This window comes from Zootoca vivipara, chromosome 12 (assembly GCF_965207765.1).
Source record: "Zootoca vivipara chromosome 12, rZooViv2.hap1.1, whole genome shotgun sequence".
NCBI classification, from domain to species: domain Eukaryota; kingdom Metazoa; phylum Chordata; class Lepidosauria; order Squamata; family Lacertidae; genus Zootoca; species Zootoca vivipara.
In genome coordinates this window covers 29,003,197-29,029,412 of record NC_142595.1, presented here as the reverse complement: position 1 = coordinate 29,029,412, position 26,216 = coordinate 29,003,197, and the positions used below count along the sequence as shown (strand labels likewise).

The 26,216-nt window shown below is 41.7% G+C and overlaps 2 protein-coding genes across 2 annotated transcripts; both read right to left on the bottom strand.

Annotated features, from left to right (window-relative positions):
* Positions 1-9,861: 9,861 nt before the first annotated feature.
* On the bottom strand, positions 9,862-10,815 carry LOC118094722 (olfactory receptor 6A2-like). Its single transcript, XM_035135331.3, has one exon. It carries the CDS (start codon positions 10,813-10,815, stop codon positions 9,862-9,864), a length of 954 nt encoding a protein of 317 aa, XP_034991222.3.
* A 4,229-nt stretch (positions 10,816-15,044) lies between these two features.
* LOC118094721 (olfactory receptor 6F1-like) lies at positions 15,045-16,081 on the bottom strand. The gene has a single exon (XM_035135328.3). It carries the CDS (start codon positions 16,079-16,081, stop codon positions 15,119-15,121), a length of 963 nt encoding a protein of 320 aa, XP_034991219.3. The 3' UTR covers positions 15,045-15,118.
* Between the last annotated feature and the right edge of the window lie 10,135 nt (positions 16,082-26,216).

Sequence of the window (26,216 nt, the reverse complement as noted above, 5' to 3'; positions counted from 1 at the left end):
ACATCTAGCCTGCCCAGCTCTGCCTCCTAAATACACTTTGGTGGTAACTATTTCTTTTCCTTTCTGGTCTTGCTCATTCAAGTTAATTTCATCAAGATTCTTTTCCTTTTTAATGACCCTCAGTGGGATCCCTACTTGGAGCTAAGCTTTCCCCAAACATTGGTTCCACTAATGGCTCCCAGTAGGTCCTATTAGCATTGCACATAACTTTGTTTCTAAACTTACCTTTTATTTCGTAAGTGGAATGGGAATATTCTAGGCTTCCAGCCAGTTTACAGCCCCCAGAAGGGAATTTACATGTAGCTTTCAATTAATTAACACAGTATGACTGTAAAATCGAATTCATCAGCTACTTGTTGAAGCAGGGAGGTATTTTTCCCCCTTTTTATTGCCAATAATGTGTACATTTGCCTGGCCTCTGGCTTCACTAGGCCAAAATCATAATTATTTTTAATCAAGTTTTATTAAATAATTGCTACTTAATCATCATTTTAAAAACTCCTCTGCTAGCTGCAGCTTCTCACTCAAGTATATTACCTAAAAAGCTTCATCACATGAAAGAAATATAACACACAGTTTCACAATCAGGAGGATAGAGCTAGCAGAGATGAAGGAGCTTTTGAATCCTATTTGGGTGTTACTGTTCCCATGTTCATGAACTCAGGGGCAGTGATGTCCTAAGTAGTCACCCCCTTCCCCATCTTCATGGCTAGAGTATGATTATCCATAACAATGGAGACCTTGAGTGCACAGCTGTACATATGAAGGCATAACCATAAATTGTTACACACTTAACAGCAAGACTATGAAGCAGGACTACTAGATGTGTTTGCTTTCCCATACAGATGAACACATAGGAACACAGGAAGCCTGTCTTATCAGGGCATATGTCAGGAACAGGTCAGCAATAACTCACAAGGTGTCAGTGAAGTTAACTATTTATTCAAAGAAAGAAAACATAAGGCCTATAGAGCACAACAATTCTTCTCAGTAGATCCTACCCCAATGAGGTACAGTAGTTACCAGGACCAAAAGTCCCTGCCTTCCTACATTTCTCTAAGTCTCCTCCTCCCCTGGGGCCTTGTGAATGTCTGACATCAGTTTTAAGGTTTTATTTAGATGTTGAAAAGCATGGGGGAGAGAACAGAACCCTGAGGCACCCCACAAGTGAGAGCCCAGGGGTCTGAACACTCATCCCCCACCAACACTTTCTGAACACGACCCAGGAGGAAGGAGCGGAACCACTGTATAACAGTGCCCCCAGCCATAGCTGTCAAGTTTTCCCTTTTCTCGCGAGGAAGCCTATTCAGCACAAGGGAATTTCCCTTAATAAAAGGGAGAACTTGACAGCTATGCCCTCAGCTCCCAGCCCCTCTAGATGGTCCAGAAGGATGTTATGGTCGACGGTATCAAAAGCCACTGAGAGATCCAGCAGAATTAGGAAACAGCTCTCACCTTTGTCCCTAGCCCACCGGAGATCATCGACCAGTGCGACCAAGGCAGTTTCAGTCCCATGATGAGGCCTGAATCCTGACTGGCAGGTGGTCTAAGTGCAGGGCCGGCGCGTTCACTTAGGCCAGCTAGGCGATGGCCTAGGGCGCTAGAATGTTGGGGGCACTGCTCAGCCTGCCCCCCAACACCCCCCCCGCCGCTGCCCACCGCCCTCCCACGGCACGCCTGTGGTGGCTTTCTTTTGGTTTTTTTCCCCTGAGCGTACGGCGCGCCTGTGGCTTCCTTTTGTTTTCTTTCTGAGGCTGCCGGGCTGGGGGCCTGGGAGGAGGTGACGGGTGGGCTAGGCTAGCAAGGCGGCACGTTATTGGCTGGGTGGCGTTACGCTGACGTCCCTCCCTCCTAACTGGCCCGCCCCTTGCCTCCATGCTCCAGCCCTGGAAAACTTATTACATGTGCCGTGCCATCACTGAACCGGGTCCCCACCGCCACCCGGCCACCACCAGCCCTGGTGCGACTGCATGGGGCTTAGCTTGCACCCCGGCTCTAAGTGGGCCAGGGCACTTTGCATACACAGGTACACAATCTTTCTCTCGCACCGCCACCCTCCCTGTCCGCTGCCATGCTCGGGGGTCCCTGGGAGCAGAGTAGGATGGCTCCCGTCGCCTTCCTTGCAAAACCGTAACGCCTGGGAGCGGGTGGGGTGTGGGGCTGTGGGGCGGGCGGGTGTATTTCTTCTCACCTTGGCTCATTTGACTGTTTAGGATGAACTCATTTGGAACACTGTGCCCCTTCAGTCCTGCGCTGGCAGTTGCTAACAGTTCAGAATATACACTTTGTATGTTCCCTCCAACCTTTAGGAATCTCTGGGAGCAGATTTATATATTGCCTTTTGACACACTTTTATTTTATTTTTTCTATTTTCTATTTTTATTTATTTAATTTAAATTTTTATTAATTGGGGGGGGGGGCAGAATGGTGATCTCGCCCTAGCACCGGCCCTGTCTAAGTGGCACAGAATGCCTTCCATCAGCTTCAGCCAAGCTGCACCTCTATCTAGACAGGGATAGCCTAATTTCTGTTGTCTATGCTCTGGTAACCTCTAGGTTAGATTGCTGCATTGCAACTCATTATATGTGGAGCTGCTTCTGAAGATGGTTCAGAAACTTCAGCTGGGGCAGAATTCAGCTGCCCGGTTGCTTACTGGGGCACAACATTTTGAACATATAACATCAATCATGGCCTGACTGCTCTGGCTGACAATTAGTTTATGGATCCAAATTAACTTGCCGCCTTTGACCTATAAAGGTTTCGATCTCTCAGGACCACAGTACTTGAAGAACTGACCTCTCCCCATATGAACTCACCCAGATCCTGCAATAATAATCTGAGGCCCTTCTTCCTGTGTCCCTTCCACGAGGTCCAGAGGGCAGGGCCATCTTAAGCATATCGGGCGCCGTGGTGCTACGATCCCTCCGTTACCCCCCCCCCCCGCCGCCGCCCCATTTCCCAGTTGCTCTAGGGCCGGCCCTGCCAGAGGGTGGCAGCACAAGTTTGGGCCTTTTCTGTGGTGGCTCCTTGTTTGTGGAATGCTCTCCCCAAGGGAGGCTCATCTGACGCCTTCATTACATATCTTTGGGAGCCAGGAAAAACCGTTCCTCTTCTCCCAGGCCTTTGACTGATTAAACCATCTATGGCCTTTACAATATGACTGTGTGTGCCAGGGGGTTGTTGTTATTAATTTTGTGTTTTTATACTGTGAACCATCATGCAAAGGGGGGATGTATAAATTTAATAATAACCTTATGGTCAAATATTTCTGGCTGCTCTGGGTTGGGGGTTGAGGTGGGGAAGCAGAACACAAACTATCATTTATTTTACCACTGAAATGTGCACAGCAACACTGACATAGATCTATATTGCATTTGTGTCAATTTCAGCCATGCAGAAGAGGTTTATTTTGGCCATGTGACAGGAAACAGGGAAGTAATCACTGTGACTCAGAGTGCTGAGATGCCCGACTACACTTAAAATGATGACATAGAGTCCTTGTATAAAAGCAGAAATTCACCGCATGTGTATGTCCACTGCCAGACACAGAGAAAAGCATATTTCACACAAAATCCATATCCTTTTTTGTCAATATTTGTCAGTGCTAGGGATTTTGATTTTTTAAAAGCAGCATGAAGTGAGATCCCTGCTTAGAGTTGCATTTTTGTCTTTGGGAAAAGAAGTTTCTTTGCTAACAGCTCCCTGTGAGCCCCATTAGAGTTACAGAAATGTCACATTGTATGTTGATTTAAAATCTCAGGAGATTAATCAAAATTTCAAAGTTTCTGGTCCACAGGGCTTGAAGCTGAATTAGTCACTGTGGACCCAATCATTGCTGCCCAGGGTCAAAATTCTCAGAGGTATTATTAAGGAACAAGGAATTTTCAAGAAAAATCATCTGGGATGACACTTCTCATTAACTTCTGGGTAGCTGCCCTTGGGTGATTAATTGCACAAGTTTCATTTTCAGAAAGAAGTTTTAATTAAAGGGACGCTGCATGATGAAACAAAGTGTAATGATTTTATAGGTTGACACTGTTTACAGCTTTTATTTGTAGGAAATATGGCTAGACTGTGGTGCTCTTTCAGTCTAGAGATTGTTTTTTCCACAGTTCACCTCAGATTTAAAATCCAGATATGTGTTTTGAAGTGCTGGCACTTAAGTTAGCCAAACATCAGAAGAATAATGCTCTTGATACATTGCATTTATGTATGCATTTATTTTTTGTCTCACCTTTTGTACATACCCACACCCAAGGCACTTCTCAAGAACAAAAGTATATTCAGCATTGAAAACAATAATATAGCCAGAACAACAGCATAGCCTAAGGCTGCAACCCTAAACAAACTCACTAGGATCTAGGCTCCACTGAACACACAGAGACTTAATTCTCAGTAAACAAACGTAAGTCTGTGCTAGAACTGACAGTAGAACATCCAGTCAATGTGACTTGTCTCCAACTGAAGTGCTCATTGATGTGAAAGTCAGAGCAAAGTCCCTCCTATATCCTAGGAGTTTGGTATACATTTTTGATGCAGATTATTATTTTTTCTTAATGTAGATATAGAGATTTTTGACCAGAGCTGAATCTTGCAAAACTGATGCCTAATTTTCAATGCAAATTGTGTACAGTATATGAATATAAAAACAGGCGAACATAAATCTGTTCAGACACACTTAGCAACATTGAAATATACTCGGAGTCGAGAGTGAATTTCATGCTCTTTATTCAGCACGTAGTCGTCAAAGGAGAAGAAGAGAATAATGGCTCTTTTCCCCAAAACATCTGCTTATATACATTATTTACGCTATGGGCCTTGCGTGATTGGCTACTTCAGGGCTTCACCTGTGGGCCAATCAGGTTGTGGATTGACTTCTGCCAGCAGCCTGATTGGCTGCTCCTGCAGGCCAATCAGGTTGCAGATTCACTTCTGCCAGCAGCCTGATTGACTGCTCCTGCAGGCCAATCAGGTTGCTGATTCTCTTCCACCTGGAGTTGGATTGGGTGGCTTCTGCGAACCAATCAGACTGCTGATTCTGGATCCTATTTTTCTAGGATTCAGCTCAGTACATAACAAACATGTAAGCTTAGAAATTCTGAGACTGCTATGTGAGAGTAGTATAACCAGATGGAGGAAAGGTGGGAGAGGAATTGTTGCAATATCGCAACATAAATACGAGGACAGTAAATGGAAAAGGTTTTTCTTTTTTCTTTAGACCCAACAGCTTGTCCAACATAAGAATAACAGTCCTTAAAATAATTGACAATTAAGAAAAACACAAAACCCTACCATTAAAATTCTATATAGCAACATTGGATCAATAGCAGCACAGTGGTACCTCAGTTTACAGACACTTCAGGTTACAGACTCCGCTAACCCAGAAACAGTACCTCGAGTTAAGAACTTCTCTTCAGGATGAGAATAGAAATCACGTGGCAGCGGCACGGCGGCAGCGGGAGGCCCCATTAGCTAAAGTGGTACCTCAGCTTAAGAACAGTTACAGGTTAAGAATGGACCTCCAGAATGAATTAAGTTCTTAACCCAAGGTACCACTGTACATGAATAAAAATGACATTTTTTTTCATAAGGAAAAATGTTGGTTTCAGAATAAAAATGTCTCCATGCCTATCAAAACAGAGCTCCCTGAAGGAGGATATGGGATTGAAAGACCCCCATTTTATTTCATTGTTAAATGCAGTGCTTCTTTTTCCTGGGGGTACGCAGGGGCATGCATACCCCTAAACATTTTGTGAATCTAAGTTTGGCCTCATTGAGGGGCAGTATTTCAATATGAGTAGGAAAATGAGAGTACCCCTAAACATTTTTAAAGAAAAAAAAACACTGGTTAAATGCATTCAACCAGGCACAGGCAACATTTGGCCCTCCAGATGTTTTGGAGTACAATTCCCATAATCTCTGACCACTGGTCCTGATAGCTAGGGATCATGGGAGTTGTAGGCCAAAACATCTGGAGGGCTGAAGGTTGCCTATGCCTGCATTAAACTTATCTCCATTTGTCACCTCATTTCGCAGTCATCCTGTCAATGTACTTCCTCTAGCAGGCAAAAGCCCACAGAACTACCAGTCTAGCTTTTGTATTTCTGGTCAAACAGGTTGATCTAGTTTCTGCTCTCTGAAGCAGAATGCAACATATCAGTTTCATTTATTCACTGTTGGATTACTGATCACTAGGAAACAGTCCTGTAGCTGATGAATCTCCTCAAAGTCCACAAAACTTAGGTTTTGTCTTCAATAGTTTTTTTAAAAAATTATTTCCTGGTCAGTATCTTATGAAAACAGATGATGTAACATTCCTGCAATGATCAGTCTCTATTTAAGACCCAAATCAATTTGATTTCCTGGTTTTTGTTTGGCTGTGATGCTGAAAGCTGGTGTTTGAATCCAAGTACACTATGGAAATATATGACACTTAATAGAAGGGTATGTCACAAACCACAAACCATTTGTCTTGGATAATGGTTGCATTGTATATACTAGAACCATGAAACATATGGGTGGATCAAAAACAAATGAGTGGATCAAAACACAATGTGGGTCAGCTAAATGTGATGTTAAACATGTACCAAAAAAACCTTGCCCTCTTTTCAAAGTATTAATAGCAGCAGGTATGAAGGGGGAATTTAATATATTTTCCCTTCACTGGGATTCTGAAGAAAACCCTTCTCCTGAAGATAATATTTATATTGGGAAGAAATATCCTATCGAAATCAATTTGTTCTGAATTTACAAAGCAAGTATATATACTCAAGATCACTAACAGCTAACTAATATGTCAACAGACCCTCCAAGTATCCCTATTTTTTAGAGATGTCCCAGATTTAGAGAAGCTGTCACAGTTTCCGATTTGATCCCAGAATGTCCCGCTTTACCTTAGGAAATCCCTATTTTCATTGAAGAAATGTTGGAGGGTATGGAGTTATCCAACCCTCAAGCCGTCTGAAGGCAATCCTGTACAGTCATACCTCTAGTTACACTCCCTGCGGGTTGTGTACATCATGGGTTATGATCTCACTGAACTCTGAAGTGCCAGAACGGGTTACTTCCGGGTTCGGCGATTCACGCATGCTCAGACACACCAAATGACGTCACATGCATGCGCAGAAGTGCTGAATCGTGCAGCGAGCATGCGCAGATTCGGCGCTTCAGGTCCCATACTGCTCTGGATGCGAACGGGGCTCTGGAACGGATCCCATTCACATCCAGAGGTACCACTGTTTAGGGAAGGTTTTGTTTTTGTGTTTTTTTAAAAAAGCTTAATGCTCTATTGTGTTTTTATATATGTTGGAAACTACCCAGACTGCTGGGACAACTGAATAGATGTGTGGGGTTTAAATAGTAAAACTATCATTATAGAATGGGACATCCCTATTTTCATCAGAAAAATGTTGGAGAGTATGTGTTCAATGGTAATGAGACTGGATTCTGCTCTCACCAAATTACATGTAAGATCTTACAGGAATGACCTATCACAGATGGAGGTGCCAATAGAGTCACCACCAGGCCATGTGAACAGACACAGCCCATCTTCATTTTAATTCTCTTCAATGCAGTCCTGTACAGCAGTAGTGGGAAGCCTACAGCCCATTGGCACACAAGGCTATTTTGGCCAATGTATGGCCGCCTGTCCTTTACTGTGATGCTTTATTAAATGTCACTGGGTTACTATGCCCACCATCCCTGAGCATTGTCCATGCTAGCAGGGTCTGTTGGGAGTTACAATCCAACACCACCTGGAAGGTACCTAAACAAAATAATTTTTTAAAAATTCCTTCCAGTAGCACCTTAGATACCAACTAAGTTTGTTATTGGTATGAGCTTTCGTGTGCATGCACACTTCTTCAGATACCTAGGTACCTAGTTGAAGGTACCTAGGTACCTAGTCAAAGAAGGCTGTAATAGGCCTTAAACCCACACACACGTCTGCAATGTTCCATTGGATTGTTAATTTGGGCCTGCACGGCCTGTATATCCACCATGTCCAGCAGTTATGGCACATTTAATACACACAATAGACCAGCCATGAAGGTTGACACGCACTGTGTTGCTGTTGTTGTTGTTTTGTAAGCTGCTTGGACCTTTCCACCAATTTTGCTGCTATAGGTGCTTGACATTCTGTTGAGAGTAGCAGCCCTAAACAGCCTCGGTCCAGTATATCTGAAGGAGCACCTCCACCCCCATCGTTCTGCCTGGACACTGAGGTCCATTGCCAAAGGCCTTCTGGCAGTTCCCTCACTGTGAGAAGCCAAGTTACAGGGAACCAGACAGAGGGCTTCTCGGTAGTGGCACCTGCCCTGTGGAATTCCCTCCCACCAGATGTCAAAGAGAAAAAACAATTACCAGACTTTTAGAAGACATCTGAATGCAGCCCTGTTTAGGGAAGCTTTTAATGTTTGACTGATTGTTGTATTTTAATATTCTGCTGGAAGCCGCCCAGAGTGGCTGGGGAAACCCAGCCAGATGGGTGGGATATAAATAATGTTATTATAAATTATTATTATGAGTAATGTGTATAGAATCAAGGTGTAAAAGTGTTTTCACATGGACAGATTTGAAGATAGAAGAGTTGACCTAGGTTGCACTGACTTTTATTATGATATCTTTAAGGGTCCATTCAATGCCTGACATAGTTCTGGTCTATATTTTATCAGTATACCCAAAATATCCTTTTAGATGGATGAATGTCCTTGCCTTCCCAAGATGTGACATGGGAACACTTGCATGGAGGTCCCCAAAACCACCCCTCAAATAACTTGCACCATAGACAGAATTTTTGTTTAATGATTTTTGACATGAATTTGGCCACAACTTTTATTGAAATTCAAATATAAAATAAGTGAGTGGTTGCATAGGCATTGGTTCTCCAACTGTCACCTAAGGACAGAAATAAACTTGCCTTGTCAACAAGGGGAAATCCTACAGGGAGAGACAGGGAGTCGGGTGCATTGGCCCTCCCCTCTCCCTTCAGGCTCCCAGGGGCTCAATGCGCAGTCCTGGCCCCCGACCGGGGGTTATGGACACTGCATAGAGCCCCTGCATTCAGAATTTCCCCAACACACTGGCATTAACTTAAGGGGCCAACACAGTCAACAAGACCCAATATACAACCAATAACCAATGCCTAACCGCCAACCTTACAAGTTGTGAATATTTGCTATGCAGTAGGCAAAAACCAGATGGCACCAGCCAACCAGCCAAATGGAAAAATTCCTACAGGCAACCCCATGAGAGGCACAGCAATGTCAACACAGAGGCCTAAAAACAGCGGGGGGGGGATCTGAAAACACAGCCAAAGAGAAAGAGAAACCTTTCTCTTTGGCTTTTATACCCAAGCGGCTGGCTGCAACATACAAATTTGCCCAACAACAGCCAGGGACCTATCAGACGGTGACAACTCATGCCCCCACCTTTGGAACTCAGGAGTGGTTTGCTAAGCCCCCACCGCAAATCATGCTCACCATGATGGTGAACCCGCATTATCCACACCAGGAGACATGTGATTTTCAGGAGGATTGCAACAATGTATATTATCCATGTGAATTCAGATCACATCTCACTGTGCAGTTCTACGTTTTATTTAGAAAAAACACCTGGCAATCAGAAACTTTTAGACAGCTTGGTATGTCTTTATTTTGGAATCAACAAATGGGAAGAAGTATCTGTAAAATCAGATTGTATAAACTGATCTAGTGTATGATGGTAAACCTGCTGAAATGTAGCTTTCTGAATCCCACCTTGAAATCATGTATTTTATCATTGCACAAGTTATCACGTGATGCTTGATGGTGAATAGAGAAGTTATCTGAACTAATTTTGGTAATTTTCAGTTTTGTGATGGCTTTAGTTTTCTGTTTGAAAACATTTTGATAACGTGGCTGAGTTATGTAAAGCTATTTTTAAGGTCTTCCTCACTTCCCTGTTTCTAAGGCTGTAGATGATTGGATTGAGAAATGGAGCCACGACTGTGTAGAGGATGGACACCAGCTTGTTGAGATCAAAGGTTCCAATGGCCTTGGGTCGTGCATACATGAATATGGTGGTGGCATAGAACATAGAAACAACTGCCAGGTGTGAGACACAGGTGGAAAAAGCTTTCCGCTTCCCTTTGACAGAGGGGATTTTTGCAACTGTGCAAAAGATGCATACGTAAGATGTTCCAGTGACTACCAGTGAAGTCATGAGGACTGCTAAAGCTGCCAAAAAATCCAGCATCTCAATGGATGAAGTGTCGGTGCATGACAACCTCAGCAAAGGCGAGAGGTCACAGAAAAAGTGCCTGATTGTATTTTTCCTGCAAAACTGCAAGTTGGAGATCATCAACACTGAGGGAAAGGAAGCCAGGAAACCGCCTAGCCAGGAAACCAGACTCAAGACAGTGGATGCTCTGTGATTCATGAGTGTTGCATAATGTAATGGGTAGCAAATGGCCAAATACCTGTCATAGGCCATAGTTGCCAAGAGAAAGCATTCAGAAGAAGCCAAAGATAAGAAAAAATACAGCTGAGTGATGCAACCCTCCAAAGTGATTGTCTTCTCACCCAACAACAGATTTGATAACAATTTGGGCATTGTTACTGAGACATAGAATATTTCTAAAAGAGAGAGATTTCCTAGGAAGAAGTACATGGGAGTATGAAGGTGGTTGTTCAATGAAATGGTCACAATGAGGAGGACATTTTCCAGAAGAGTTAGAAGGTAGATGGTGCTGAACAATGCAAATAAATATAACTGGTGCTGTGGTAGTTCAGGAAAACCCATAATTATGAATTGTACATGTGAGGTTTGGTTCCACATTCTTCTGTAAGTTAATAGCTGCTTTCACTGTTAATAAAAAACAGAACATGCTAAGCATAATTCTTCTTTTTTTAAGTCAATGAAACTGATTAATGCAAAGTGACATCAGTCATATCAATAAATCCACTTATACTAGTAATTATAGTCTGAAAAAAAAACAATCTGGAAATTTTGAAATCAGTCATAGGGGCAAATTAGATGAGAAGTTGATCACCAGCTAATAAAATAGTCACAAGATTGTTACTCATGTGATTATTAACAATTTCAATTACCCTTTAAAATGTGTGCAGAGATTTATTCAGCCTTTGCTATTGTTCTTTAATTCAGGAGAGCACCTGTTACTCATTTTCCACATTTTACTTGCATTTACAAGTGGCTTGTAATTATGATTGTGTGCTGAAGGTCCATTTCCTGGTCTGAGATTAAAATTTCTTTCCTCCCCACTGCAGCCCCCATACAGCCAAAAATGTGCTCTGGGAAGTTGAAGGACCTTCAAGACCAGATTTTGGAATGTGCATGAGAAGCTGGAGGAGGGAGGAAGAGAAACCTGAATTCCCATTGCAAACACTAATTTCTGTTGTGGAGCTGGAAAGACAGCATTGGATGCCATACATAGTACAGGACTGTCAAAATACACTTTGGGTTTTATTCTAGTTGAAATGTGATCTTGAGTCTAGCATCTGGAGAGTGACATCTGACTTTCAATTTATACAGCTTCAATTAATAATAAAAACATTTCAGCTATTCTTTATGGTTTTCAAGATTGAGAGCTAAAGCACAAAATACTCCATTGCTAATCTAGAATACAGTCAAATACCATGACAAATAGGAATTTAGCAGTTAACCTCTTTGTGATATAGGGTTAAACCTGTATTAATAATCCAGTTTCACTTAAAAGTATGTGATACCTACATGAACTAAGAATGATGACCTCACTGATGTCACTGACCTATTCAAATACAGAAAGCTAGTAGAGGAGGAAGAAGAAAAAGAAGCTGAAGCTATCAAATTCTAATGAAACTGGATTTAGAAACAATAACACAGGCATAATCAGGTTGCCAGTTTCTGTAATATCTCTGCATATCCTTATAACACAACATTGATTTTTTAAAAAATAAAAATAAAATCATTGGTCTGTTTCAAAAAAAAAATATGGTCACACCCACACAATACATTTATAGCATTTGCAAACCATTGCCAGATATGACTTCTAGAATACATTGGGAATTGTAATTTGTTAAGGGTGCTGGGAACTGTAGCTCTGTGAGGGGTCCCGCAGCAACTCTCGGCACCTTTAACAAACTACAGCTCCAATTATTCTTTGGGGGAAGCCATCACTGTTAAAGTGACAGGATAGTGCTTTAAATGTATAGTGTGAATGTGAACTGCCTTCAAATTGAGTTAAAGCACCTTACTAAATCTGGCTGGAACATGTCCTGCTTCAATATATCTAGAACACTGAGACTTAAATCTTGTACACTCTTACCTGAGAGTAAGACCCATTGGATTCAGCAATGCCTACTTTTGAGCAGACAGGAATACATTTCACATCTTCTTTTTAACTAGATATTGGATTGGAATTGTTCTGGAGAATGTAGACCTTTCAATGGCCCATTCTCCATTCTTTCTAAAGGCAACAGTAAAAAAGAAGAAGAAAAATTCCATCCTTGGATGGTTCTAAAGTTCTTATTGAAGCCCTTCTGCATCTATCCTCTTTCAAGAAAATGAGAAGCTCAGATGTGAGTGATGTAATTTTTCAAAGGAGTCAAACAAGAAGTCCTAAATGAGTAGAACCCTGGAGCTTTAAATTCTCATAGCCTAAGAGATTTCCATCTTTTGGCTTTGCTTAGTTAAAAATCCCACCTCTGTCCTATTACGTTAATAAGTTTATGGAATGCTGGGGAGATCCACTTAGAATATGGCTAATGATAGCAACAAGGTGTCTTTCTGTCTCCTCAACCTTCTTCCTCCTCTCTCTCCCCTCTTCCAGCTACCTTTGCCTCTCTATTGAACTGATAAAACACATTTTAAAATATTTTGAAAGGCAGCACAGTGGGATTTAGCTTTCTTTGCTTCTTGTGCTGAGTGACCTTGGCTTGGATACAGTACCCTAGTTCTCCAACAACAACAAAATTTTCAAAAAGCATATAATAGGGAGAAATGTGCATAAAATGCATAGATTAGTGGAGACAACATGCAAAAATGCATTCTATTATTGGAAATTGCTTGCACAATTGTTTATATAAGGAGAAATGTGCACTAAAGAACCCCATTTGGTAACTGGTTCAAGGCACCCAGAGCCTGGCTGAGTGATGGCTTGAATCTAGGTCTCCCCACTGGGTTCTCTTTCAGTTTGTAGCGAGGTGTTTATCTCAACTAAGCCACCATTGTTAAATCACCACAGCAGTATAAGGGTATGTTCTGAAGAATGCATCAACAACATGGCACCCACAGACAACAGGGTGCCCCCCAGTATGGCACCTGTAAGTTGTCTAAATATATATCCTTTCAAAAACCCATAGTATATCAGAGACTATTATCTCTTCCTGCTCAGATCTTGTTGGCACTGGTTCAACATCTCCTGCATTAAACATACCCTCTCAGGCAGTCCCATACTTCATTTGATGTGAGGAATGGATATTCACCCTCCATCGCATTCTGAAGAAAGGGGAGCTGCAAAAAACTTTTCTGCATGAATGACTGCAGCACTGACTTATATAGATGCCCACCTCCCCCACAATTGATGGAGGAAGGTGATGGATACATGCCTATACCTTTCTCTTTTTCTGCTTTTTTAATTGTGGCATCAATTTCGTGTTATGCCATGCAATCATGGCAGCCATTTTATGTTCGTGCCATGACCACACAATAGTCCTTTTGTGACTGGTTCCCATAGTACCTCCTCAAAATTCCAGTGTGCCCACTGGCTCAAAAAAGTTGGCAACTCCTGGTCTGAAGGCACAAGAGGGAAGGGGAGAGAACCAAGATACTTCCAGCCTCCTAGTAGGGTAGACACACATTTTGAAAGTGCTCCTCTCCTCTCCTGCTGGGTGCTGCAGGCTCTGAAAACACCATTACTCAAAAATGCCCTCCACCGTCAATGTTTGTTTCACCCCCCTTGTCTTCCGCTCTGCATAACATATTTATGGACAGGGTGAAGAGCAAAGCTACTCTTAAAGGGGCCCTGGACAAAATTGCAGCTATGCTAAAACTGCAAGCCCCTTTAAGAGCAGCTTAAATTGGGACTTCTTGTGGCAGTGATAGTTTAATTGTTTCTGTGCCGGTCCCTGCAATTTTGGGCCATTTGGAGGGTATGTGCTATTAGTGGTAAAAATAACCAATGGAGAGATAAGGAAATAGTAGCAGTAACATTAATTCACTAAAAATGTACATGAAGCTTGAAGCGTCCATAAATAATGCATATTAATCCATTCAAATGTTTATTCATACTCTGTTGACCTTCATGTTAAACACAATTAAGGGGAAGCAATGATAAGTTTGTGGCTTTGTTTTAGTTTCTTTCATTTTCTTTTCATTGATCCACAGAATAACATGGTATGAGCTTGAGATGTTTGCCTTCTTCTGAAAAGCCAATTTACCGTTCCAGTGGCAATGACAGTTGTGGACTGGTACAACCGTGGGGAGTCGGGGGGGGGCTTCCTGTTCCCACACAACCAACAGACAATGTAATCTCCATCAGTTGCAGGGTCGGGACTCGCCCATGAATTGACCAATCATGGGTGAGCTAAGGGGTTGGACTTTTGAGGTGGACCTGGGTGAAATCTGACCCTGCCTCAGATCAGCCTCCATTTTATTTGAACCGGTTGTGCTTGCACTCAGAAGTGTAGTAGGCTTTATTACTTCTTCCTATGCTCCGACCACAACAATCTCGGGCTCACTGCATCTGGGGCCATAATGCACATACTTGGGGGGTCTTCTACACCTGTTGAAATCAGAGAATGTAGCATTAATTAGGGAGAAAGAACAATCCTGTATTGAGAACAATTTCTGAAACTATGAGAACATGTTTCCTCAAATATATGGAGCTGGGTCAAAGTGATGCTTTAATCACTTTGAAATAAAATTCACTCAATGATATGAATTTGAGAGATTTAAATATCTGTTTAATACGTCCTTCTTTAGCAAATGGATGAGGATGATAAAGAATGGTGATGATAGAGAGCAGAGATAAGAGAGAAGGACACTGTAACAATTCAGAAGCCCTAGTACAGATGCACAGATGATTTTATGCACTGCCAGGAAATGCCCCATGAAAATGACATATACTACTGTATACAGAACATCAGCCTCTGTCTTTTCTGATGATTTGTAACATAGTTGTGAATCTGAATGTGGCCCTGAAAGCTTCTTGCACCTCAGTATTTCTGAGTGTATAAATGAAAGGATTTAACAAAGGGGTTACAATAGTATTCAGGAGAGTGACTGTTTTGGTCAATTCCAGTGACTGATGCTTGGCAGGTGTGATATGTAGGAAAATGGTGGAACCATACCATATTATCACCACTGTGAGATGGGAGGAACAGGTGGAAAAGGTTCGTTGACGGCCTTCAGCAGATGCAATCTTTAATATTGTGGTGATGATATAAACATAGGATATTAAAGTTATTGCACATGAGCCCGTGATGACAATACCGGCAAGTATGAACCATGCAATTTCTAATGTGTATGTGTCAGTACAGGAAAGGACTATCCAAGGAACAATGTCACAAAAAAAGTGGTTGATAATGTTGGAGTCACAGAAAGACAACTGGGTAATAAGGAAGGCTGGTACCAAAATCGCCGCAAAGCCACATATCCAAGATCCCAATGCCATTTGGACAGACATCATTTTGGACATGATGGTGTGGTAGTGCAATGGGTGGCATATGGCCAAATAGCGGTCGTAAGCCATGGCAGCAAGCAGGAAGTATTCTGTACATCCCAAGGAGAAAACAATGTACATTTGTGTGATGCACCCTTTGAAGGTGATGGTTTGGTGGCTCTTGGACACAAGGATTGCTAAAGTCTTGGGAATACAGGCTGATGTGTACCATATCTCCAGGAAGGAAAGATTGCAGAGGAAGAAGTACATGGGTGTATGGAGTCGTCGCCTGGCTTGCACTAAAGCTATGATGGCCACGTTTCCAGCGATTGTCAGGATGTACATAAAGAAAAAGAGGATGAAAAGGAAGATTTGCAGTTCATAAGATCCAGAGAAACCCAGAAGGATGAATTCCTTCACAGTGGAGTCATTTCCTTCTCTCATCAGGTGTTTTTCTGCCAAAACAACATTCATGAAAACTTAGTGATTGGAAATGGTGGCTCTTATACTCTCGCTTATATGAAGAAATAATAATAATGCTCTCCATAGAATAACTATTAACAATTAAAAATATAAGCCAAAAGTTCATTGTACAAGGATGTTAGTAATATAGCGCTTAGTTCAAAATGTTTTCTTTCTCAAATGAAATATCACTACTTTTCTTACAATATCAATATGTCTTACTGTAATGATTTCTGCTCATATATCAGTTTATATTCTGCTGTCCATTTTTTACACATATATTTTCTATACACTTTTGTTACAGGTCTTCAGCCTAGAATTAGCGGGTGTCTAGAATACATGCTGCGTCTTCTTCCAGAAGGGCAGAAAGATGCTTTGATTTCTGTTTGCAAAATTACTCTCTTTTACTCTGAATCTTTGGCATATTAATATCTTTAGAAAAAATAAATGAATTAGAAAGACCAAACAACACAAAAATAAATTGTCACAAGAACATGATTTACACTAATGAAAATAATATATGTTCCCCTGAAATTTATTATTCCAGCAACTGATTTATAAAATTCTATTTTCATTAAATTTATCAGAGATTTTTCTTTACTTCATATTCTTACAATGGCACACTGTAGTCATTGAGGGCTATATCCAAACTTTAAACCTATTAAGCAAAGGAGATGCTCTAGAAAGGTTTCACTTTGTAATGTTTTTCATAAATATTTTCCTGGTGTTAGGATGGTGACAATGATGGCTTTAATAGGATTTTATAAATAGCTTTAAGCTTGTGTTATTTTGCTGTCTAACAAGGGGCAAGAGAATTCCATTTTCTGCCCAGTCCAGACCACTATGCACCCAAAAGGGAAGGTGGCAGTGCTGGGTCTTGTGGAAAAGTGTTTGTGCGGGGTCATTTCTCTCTGCTGTGATCTTGTGTGGTCCCATGGAATAGGGATCACATATTATAGCAAAAAATATACAGTTGCCCCAATTGTTCAGAGCCCGTACATGCGAGTGGGTACTTATTTTTGTGTTTTATTTCTAATTAACAAGAGTAGTTAATTGGAAAGTCCATGAATAAATTTGAAAGAAGGTAATTCTTGGGAAAATCCCTATTACCACATCTATACACATTAACCATTATGTTTACAACTACAACTTGTTGTTGTTGTTGTTGTTTAGTCGTTAAGTCGTGTCCGACTCTTCGTGACCCCATGGACCATAGCACACCAGGCACTCCTGTCTTCCACTGCCTCCCGTAGTTTGGTCAAACTCATGTTCGTAGCTTCGAGAACACTGTCCAACCATCTTGTCCTCTGTCGTCCCCTTCTCCTAGTGCCCTCAATCTTTCCCAACATCAGGGTCTTTTCCAAGGATTCTTCTCTTCTCATGAGGTGGCCAAAGTATTGGAGCCTCAGCTTCACGATCTGTCCTTCCAGGGAGCACTCAGGGCTGATTTCCTTAAGAATGGATAGGTTTGATCTTCTAGCAGTCCATGGGACTCTCAAGAGTCTCCTCCAGCACCATAATTCAAAAGCATCAATTCTTCGGCGATCAGCCTTCTTTATGGTCCAGCTCTCACTTCCATACATCACTACTGGGAAAACCATAGCTTTAACTATACGGACCTTTGTCGGCAAGGTGATGTCTCTGCTTTTTAAGATGCTGTCTAGGTTTGTCATTGCTTTTCTCCCAAGAAGCAGGCGTCTTTTAATTTCGTGACTGCTGTCACCATCTGCAGTGATCAAGGAGCCCAAGAAAGTAAAATCTCTCACTGCCTCCCTTCTTCTGAACACTCTAAACTTCTGTCATTGAAATGGTAGAGTTTAGTTCCATTAATGCGGGCTGGATTGTGCCCTAGGTGATTTATAATAAAGAAAATTGACTTACCTTTCTATTGTTCTGATTAAGCTGATGAAGACCTCAAGACCCCGTGCCACAATTAAAGAAAAAAACTGCATTCATTGGAGATTAAAAAAAAGTTTTCATTGTTATCTGTGAGTTTTCTTGCATTAAAATAATAAGCATTCTCACTTGAAAATTTACGGTGCTTGCCTAATCCATTGCAACACATTCTTTTAGTTTCTTTGTTGGGAATTCTCTCCTGACTGCAGTCAATAAATTTATACATTTTGAGTAAATGCAATGGGTGCTGCTTGATTTATTATTAAGTCCCAGGAGTAATGTCTATGTATTTATTTTCTTATTTTAATGTGCCAGGTGTATTGGATCAGAGAGAATGGGTTTTTCTCCCTAGGGTAGAGGAAGAAACTCAGTCACAAACTTTATTTATGTATAGCATCTTCAACTGAAAAAATAATAATCCCTGAGCAACTAACAAATAGTGACAAAACTCTGTTTCAATATCTCTCTATTATTATTTTAATAAATATATTTATTGATTTTTTTCAACAATACAACATAAAAATCAGAACAAGAAAATCACAATACATACACAACATAACAAAATATCAACATTACAACAAAAACAAAAATATTTCCAATCAATCCTATGTCACATATCTTTGTCGACTTCCTCCATTCCCTCCCAACTACGTTTCTATATATCACTTCCTTAATACTTTCCACATCTTGATTCCAATCTTTTTAAAAATTATTTAAACCTGTTAATACTCTTAATACCTTATCCATACAATAAATCTCTTATACTTATCTTAAAATATAAATCTCTTCTAATTAAATCTTAAAAATTCAATACCATAATAACACTTAACTAAATCTTAATACACAATACACTTAACTAACACTCTTCTACAACCTCCTTTTACTTCCAAATCTGTAGCTAAATACTGCTAATCTTATAATTCTTCTCTAAATAAACTTTAAATTTCTTCCAATCTTCTTCCACCGATTCTTTCCCCTGGTCCCGGAGTCTCCTAGTCAGCTCTGACAGTTCCATGAATTCTATCAGCTTCATCTGCCAATTGTCCACCGTAGGTATATCTTCAGTTTTCTAATTCCTTCCTAATACAATTCTAGCTGCTGTTGTGGCATACAAAAAAAAAGTAATATCTTTCTTGGGTAATTCCTCTCTGATTATCCCAAGTAAAAAAGCTTCCGGTTTCTTAACAAATGTGTTTTTCAACACTTTCTTCAATTCATTATGAAACTTATCCCAGAAGCTCTTTACTTGGGGGCATGTCCACCACATATGGTAAAAGGTTCCTTCCACATTCTTACATTTCCAACATTTATTATCCTGTTTATGATAAATCTTAGCTAACTTTACCGGTGTAAGATACCACCTATATATCATCTTCATCATATTTTCTTTCAGCACATTACATGCGGTAAACTTCATATCAATATCTCACTTTTAAAAGCAACAACAAAAACACAGTATATACAAGTGTGAACATGTATATACAAGTGTGCATATTACAAGTATATATCAAGTGTGAACATAGGACATGTTGTGTACATCTGGAACATCACTGGAGTCAATCATTATTCATGATATATCTGAAGGAAAAAAGAAATTACAGTTAAGCAAATAATTTTTGAGGGTTTTTTGCAGGGCGGGGAGGTCAGTTTAAGGTAGGGGTGGCTAACTCAAAGCTCTTTCGCGAATTCCTTCACGGCGCTTTAGCAGAAATGTTGAGTTCCAGGTTCTTTAGTGCAGTATATTTATTGTGAGCTACATACACGAGTAGTTCATACACTCTCTAAACCTCTCACTGACCACACCCATCTACAACACCACCACACTCACTGCTGGAAAGGTTTCCCTTTTAAACCACTGACAGCCAATCAGCTGACAGCACATTACTGCTGAGTCTTTCTGACCCAGCACTTCTATAGAAAGTATTGCATCAGCCAGTTTCACTTTACTAGTACACTCAGGCCTGCAGACTTACTATTTCACACAGCATTCTGTGGATCCCAACAAGCTCATGTCCTGATGTGGCCCACCAAGCCATAGGAACTGACCCGCTTATCCCTGCTGCTTTATCTATTGTTCTTCTGGAGTGATCAAGATATCTTTTTGTAGATAAGAGATCTCTAAGCAGCAGGCAGAGCACAATATCTTCTGAATGGAATATACACTTTTATTTTGCTGCCCTTTAAATCTCTCAATTGCAGTCTGAGCAGAAATGGTTCACTGGGTGACTTTCTAAAATCATCATCATCATCATGACAAGCTGATAATGAAATGTCAAGAAGAATGGAAACAATAAGAAACTGAGAGGTACCAAAATTGACAGATTCTACCATCCCTACCACCAACTTTGTTTCCACTTAGTTCTTCCCAAAACCCAAATAGATAAAAAGTGTGAAAGACATGTTGGGTTATGGCAACCATTTCCACCCCCAGTGTGTCTGCAAATAGCAGAAGTGCATGAGTGATTCAGTTGTTCTGCCCCAGAGGTTTTGCTATCATTTTTGAGATAATTTTAATGTTTAATTAATAGGAGGAAACAAGCTTGCCATGCAATCTTATGCATAGTTGCTGAGGAGAGGCAGAGCAATCTACATCCCTAATCCACCAAGCTGGAACCTTTTTTGAGGTCTCTGCCCAGACCTGTCTGGCTCTGCCAGTAAGGATCACACCAGTTTACTCACTCAAACAATTGGCTGGTGGAAGAAGTGATATCTCTAGAAGAAGTCTTTGTAGCATCCTGGAAATCATCATGAACTAATTTGGTCATATACTGGTTGAGTCGGATACTCCTGGATGGATATTCAGTCGAGTAGGGGACTCCTAAGTTGGGCCATCTTGGAAAATGATTTCTGATATGAATTATACGGGCTGCACATTTTGCTGCTTTTCCCTGTGTCAGTTATTTGCAGGCAAGCACAGACAAATTGCTGCAAGCAAGCAAACACTCAGACCATTTGTTTTCCCTGGCCAGGCATCCTGCCTTTGAAGTAGGGTTCTCGAGGTGATAAAACCTGCTTTCCTGCCTGCTCTCCTTTAATCCTACCAGGAACTTCTAAAGTGTGTTCCTGCTCTTCTTTCCTGTTTATTTTAGCCTCAATGTTTATTACATGCTTTGTAGTGCAGATAGATCTGTAGTTGAGGAAGGGCTTCCTGTTTTTCCTCACGTATTCTCTGCTACCTGATCCTCTTCCACGTGAAACCTTTTTGGGATGTGCTGGTGGCGCTGTGGGTTAAACCACAGAGTCTAGGGCTCGCTGATCAGAAGGTTGGCGGTACAAATCCCTGCAACGGGGTGAGCTCCCGTTGCTCGGTCCCAGCTCCTGCCAACCTAGCAGTTCGAAAGCACATCAAAGTGCAAGTAGATAAATAGGGACCGCTCCGGCGGGAAGGTAAACAGCGTTTCTGTGTGCTGCTCTGGTTCGCCAGAAGCAGCTTTGTCATGCTGGCCACATGACCCGGAAGCTGTCTGCAGACAAACGCCGGCTTCCTCGGCCTATAGAGAGAGATGAGCGCCGCAAGCCCAGAGTCAGACACAACTGGACCTGATGGTCAGCAGCCCCTTTACCTTTACCTTTATGTGAAATCTAATTAGGTCTTTTGAATTCTGTGAGGGAAGTCCTTTGTGTGTAATAACAACGACCGGGCACGAGGAGAGGGCATATTCCACTCTCCACATGCACTCGGGACGTTCTCAGAGTCTTGCTGGCAAAACTCTGGCTGTCTTTGTTTTATTTGCCCTTACCCCATTCTTCCCTACACTGATGGACTCCTACAAGTCTTAGACAGTGAGAAACCACAAAAGGGGCACAGGAGAGTGTGACCTAGGGTCTGCTGGATCCCAAATCAGCTCCAAATCCACATTTCCCCCTACTCCTTTCCATGTCTGGTTCCGTGCCCAGTAAGCATGGGACACCTTTGCCCAGCGGTGCTGTGGCCCATAGATTACAGCAAAATACTGGGTAAGGTTCTGCCCAATATCTTCTCTGTGTGATGGGCTCATGGGGAAAAGCTGTCCCGTGAGCCCTTGCTGAAGAAGGGAGGAAAAAACCTGTATAAGCCTGCTTCCCCTGGAGCTCACAGCCATTTTGCTTTGAGACCATTGAAGGAAACCAGTCACAGAAGTAAAAACATTCCATAAATCTCTATGGCATTCTGCAGAGAAGTTTTAAATATTTGGCAGGATCTTCACATCCCATGGGCATACTCTTCTTTACATATACCAACACCATCACTGATTAAATTTGCTTCCAACTTGAAAACCATGTGAAAACCATGTCAAACCTGTTTACTAGAGGTGAACAACTGCTTACCTTGTGGCTTGGAAGTGGAGCAACCCTTTGAAGCCCCACATAGCTGCTTCTTCTTCTTCTTCTTCTTCTTCTTCTTCTTCTTCTTCTTCTTCTTCTTCTTCTTCTTCTTCTTCCTCTTCCTCTTCCTCTTCCTCTTCCTCTTCCTCTTCCTCTTCCTCTTCGTCCTCAAGTTTTGCCTCACCCACAACTCCTCCATATTAAAGCTGCACTGGGCTACTTGGGTCACTGGTTGACATGACCAGATATGATTGTTTTCCTCCCAACCATTTCCTCCCAACCACAATCAGCCACTGTTTGGAGTTTTCTCCACCTTTCCTTCAGTAAAATACTTCATTATGGTAGGGGATTGCAAAATGTGTCACAAGTTAGGGTGGGAATGGCATTTGGCAGCCTGGTAAGTGGGGCCGTAGCTGGAGGAGTGGCTCAAGGAACACCCTAAGCTCTGGTAGGCCCTCTGCCTTCCTGGAATATCTCGCTGGGTTCCCTAGTGGGACCCCGGATGCTTGGTTCAGTACTGAGCTCAACACTGATACATGAGTTCAGTACTGGGCAACTCCCAAGGTGAGGGGTTGTACTTCCCATCTTGAAAGGAATGCCATTCCATCAGCAGAAGCTGAGTGGAATAAAGACTTGATCCTCACCCTGCTGCCATACTACCTCCACATACTGTTTAGTCAACAAAGTTATGGCTTGATTTTACCCAAAACTGGTGTTCATTTTGTATTATTTCCACAACACACATGAGCCACAAATATGCACCTGCCTGGGGAAACAAAACTCTAATTTCTGTGGTGTTTTTTTTTAATTAACAAATGAAACAAACTAAGGGTTCAATCCTAAAACTCGTGAAAGACTGACTTAAAAGGCTCTTGGATGTGGTATTACTGTTATGATATTTGTACACTGAGCCGCTCCAGCGAGGAGTGGTCTGGCTTGCGTATCTGAGATCTTACTGTGAGAAAGGAAGTGTGCGTTTATCTCCTTTCTCCCATGTGATGTTATTGTGTTCTTTTTACTTTCATTTCTGGTCTCAGAGGAGCTGGAAGCAAGATGCACAGCTCTCGGTTCATGAGCTGGGTAGCAGAGAATGGACTTTGTAAATAGCTTTAATAAAGTAGTTATAGATCTACTTTATGGCTCTTTCTTGCCTGTGTGTGCTGTGCCTCATGGAGGGCAGTCGCATATCACAGTGCCACTGGACGGTTCTAACCGGCAGCCAGGAATGTGCACACCTGAGTGCTGGGACTCTGGGGAAGACTCACCGCTAGCCCCAGGCTCGCATTCTAACAGTAGAATAGGATAGGATAGGATAGGATAGGATAGGATAGGATAGGATAGGATAGGATAGGATAGGATAGAATAGAACAGAACAGAACAGAACAGAAATTTATTCGCCAAGTACTTACATACTTGGAATTTGCTTTGGCTAATTTTACAATGTAAATGTACTTTATACAAAATATCTGTTAAATATCTGTGTGAGGATCGGAGTGTGCAGAACACTATTTCAAACAAAGAGGAGCCACTCCAACTGCACCAGGACCTTTTGCCTTCTGTCCCTGTAGTGACTTCAGAACAGGTTGAGGTGGTTGTTGGTGCCTCTGGCGCCGAGTGAATTGCTCTAGTTGATAATGCTTGACTTTGCTATAAAACTGATTCAGGTCATTTGCCAATTTTTGACTCTCCGGAGCAGAATAATATGTTCTCTTACATTCAGTAAAAAGAAGATGTTCTCAATTACATACATACCTATGCCACCAGTAGCTCCCCCAGTCCACCTACAAAAAACTATGTGGTGATAGATGTGCCACCAGTGGCAGTGAAAATGGGACATTCTTTTGGGTGTGGGGTTTGTTTCATGGGTGGTCTTTTTATATTTTTATTATTATTTGGGGATTTATTTATTTTTTTAAAAAAATGAAGTGCAGTTTTAAGATCATTCTACGGATTGTGTGTTGTTAGCTATCCTGTGCTCAAGTATAGAGGAAGGGTGGTATATTAAAATGTAAAATAGAAAAAGGGCCATGGTAAAACAAAAGTGCAGGTTAAAAAATGCTGAACCAATGGGCTGCATGCAGTTTGCATCCATCTGAGGGAGCAAGCGTGGTGTCGTGGTTCAAGTGTCGCACTACTCAGCCATGAGGCCCACAGTGTGACCTTGAGCCAGCCATGCTCTCTCCAGCTGACCTATGTCACTGGATTGCTCTTAGGATAAAATAGGAAGGGAAAGAAGCATGTACAAAATCTTGAGCTTATTGGAGGAAAGGTGAGATATAAATGGAATAATGATAAAACAAAACAGCACAGCAGTAGCAGCAGCAGCAGCAGCAATTTTAGAAAATCCAATTTGAGTACTTGTTACTTATGCCTGTGTAGTGGTGTTTAATTTAACACCAGGCATTTTCATTATTCTTTCTTAGAAATTGAAATTTCATATTGAAATTTGAGTTAGCATTGCAATCCAAATCCAAAAGCATGGAGAGAATTGACTACACAAATATCCTTGGAGGGGATCTATTGCATAATTGCTTGAGAACATTTTGCATGAATTCCTTGGAGATAAAATGTAAAGGGAAGCTCTGGTTGTGTCAATGATATAAATATACCTTGCTCAGCTGTCTGTATCTCAGGTGCTTAGAAGGGCTTTCCTGGTTTGGTTTTAGACTCTGTGAGTAGAAACAATGAGGGATGTAATAAATATAAAGTAGCTGATGACTGAGAGACTGAAAATGTATACAGTATGTGTGAATTATAGGATGGGTGAGTGGGTTGCTATGACAATTCAAAGTGATATTGTCTGTGTGTGGAAAGGATGATGCAATAAATATCTGTGAAGTGGCTTTCTTTACTTATTTTTACTGACAGTTTTTAAATATTAAATGCATTTGTGATCAGCAATTCATCAAATGGAAAAATACCACTGTACTTTGAACAACTAGCCTGTAGCTTTCCCTGCCAGTAATAATAATAAAATAAATCAGAGCAGGGGGACTTTTCTCAGCCCAAGGGCTGCAGTTCTTTGCAATATGAGAGAGCTACCGGTACATGCCAGAAAAGGGTGAAACTAGAGACAAAGGGGAAAGAAACAACAGATGGGACTCTTACTATTGCAATACATTCTAGCCATGCAAAAGCCTGAGGCTTCTGCAAGGAATCTGCTCCTCACGTATCTTCACCCTCCATCCATTAAGATAGCTGAAGGATACATTCCAGATAGGCAAAAGCACTCAAGGAAGGAACAGAGCAGGGATAATGAGGAGTCTAGTCTGGGGAAGGGCAAAGAGAGAAGTTGGGAGGATCACAATTGGCCTCTGGGCATGAAGATCAGCTGAGAAGCAGCTGATCTGTTTACATTAAAATGTTGGCATTTGTCTTCTTGAGAGATAATGGAGTGCACCCTCTGGGGGTGATATCAGTGCTGCATTAGTGACCTCCCTGGGGCAAAAGCCTGGGCAGTGTGTGTGTACAGAGGTCTTGGGCTGCCCAGACAACCTCGCTAATGTGGTCCAAGGGAAAGCAGAGCAATATGTTTGGCACCAGCTTGGCTGCATGAGTTGCCAGAAGGAGACACACAAGGAACCATTCTAATGTCTTATGGGCTCCAGATTTGGGTAGGGTTCACTCCTTAGCCTTTTCTTCTCCTGAAGATAGCCCACAATACAGTGGAGGTTTAGGATCAGAGTTTTCCCTATCCTAGAGGGATACCTTCTCAGGTAAATGAGCCCCATCTGCTCCTCACTTCTCTCTACAGCACATGGAGAAACCTCCTTATTTGACCATTGGACCCACTATTGGTATCATCCATTCAATCTGCTGGAGCCTGTCTTAAGATGCAGGGCAAGTTCCTAACTCTATGAGCTCCAAGCACTTAGGAAAAAGGGGTTTTTGCTACGCTCCCATGGGCACATTGGCA

Coding starts and splice junctions, on each gene's coding strand:
- LOC118094722 (XM_035135331.3), bottom strand. CDS start 10,815: ATGTGGAACCAAACCTCACATGTACAATTCATAATTATGGGTTTTCCT.
- LOC118094721 (XM_035135328.3), bottom strand. CDS start 16,081: ATGAGAGAAGGAAATGACTCCACTGTGAAGGAATTCATCCTTCTGGGT.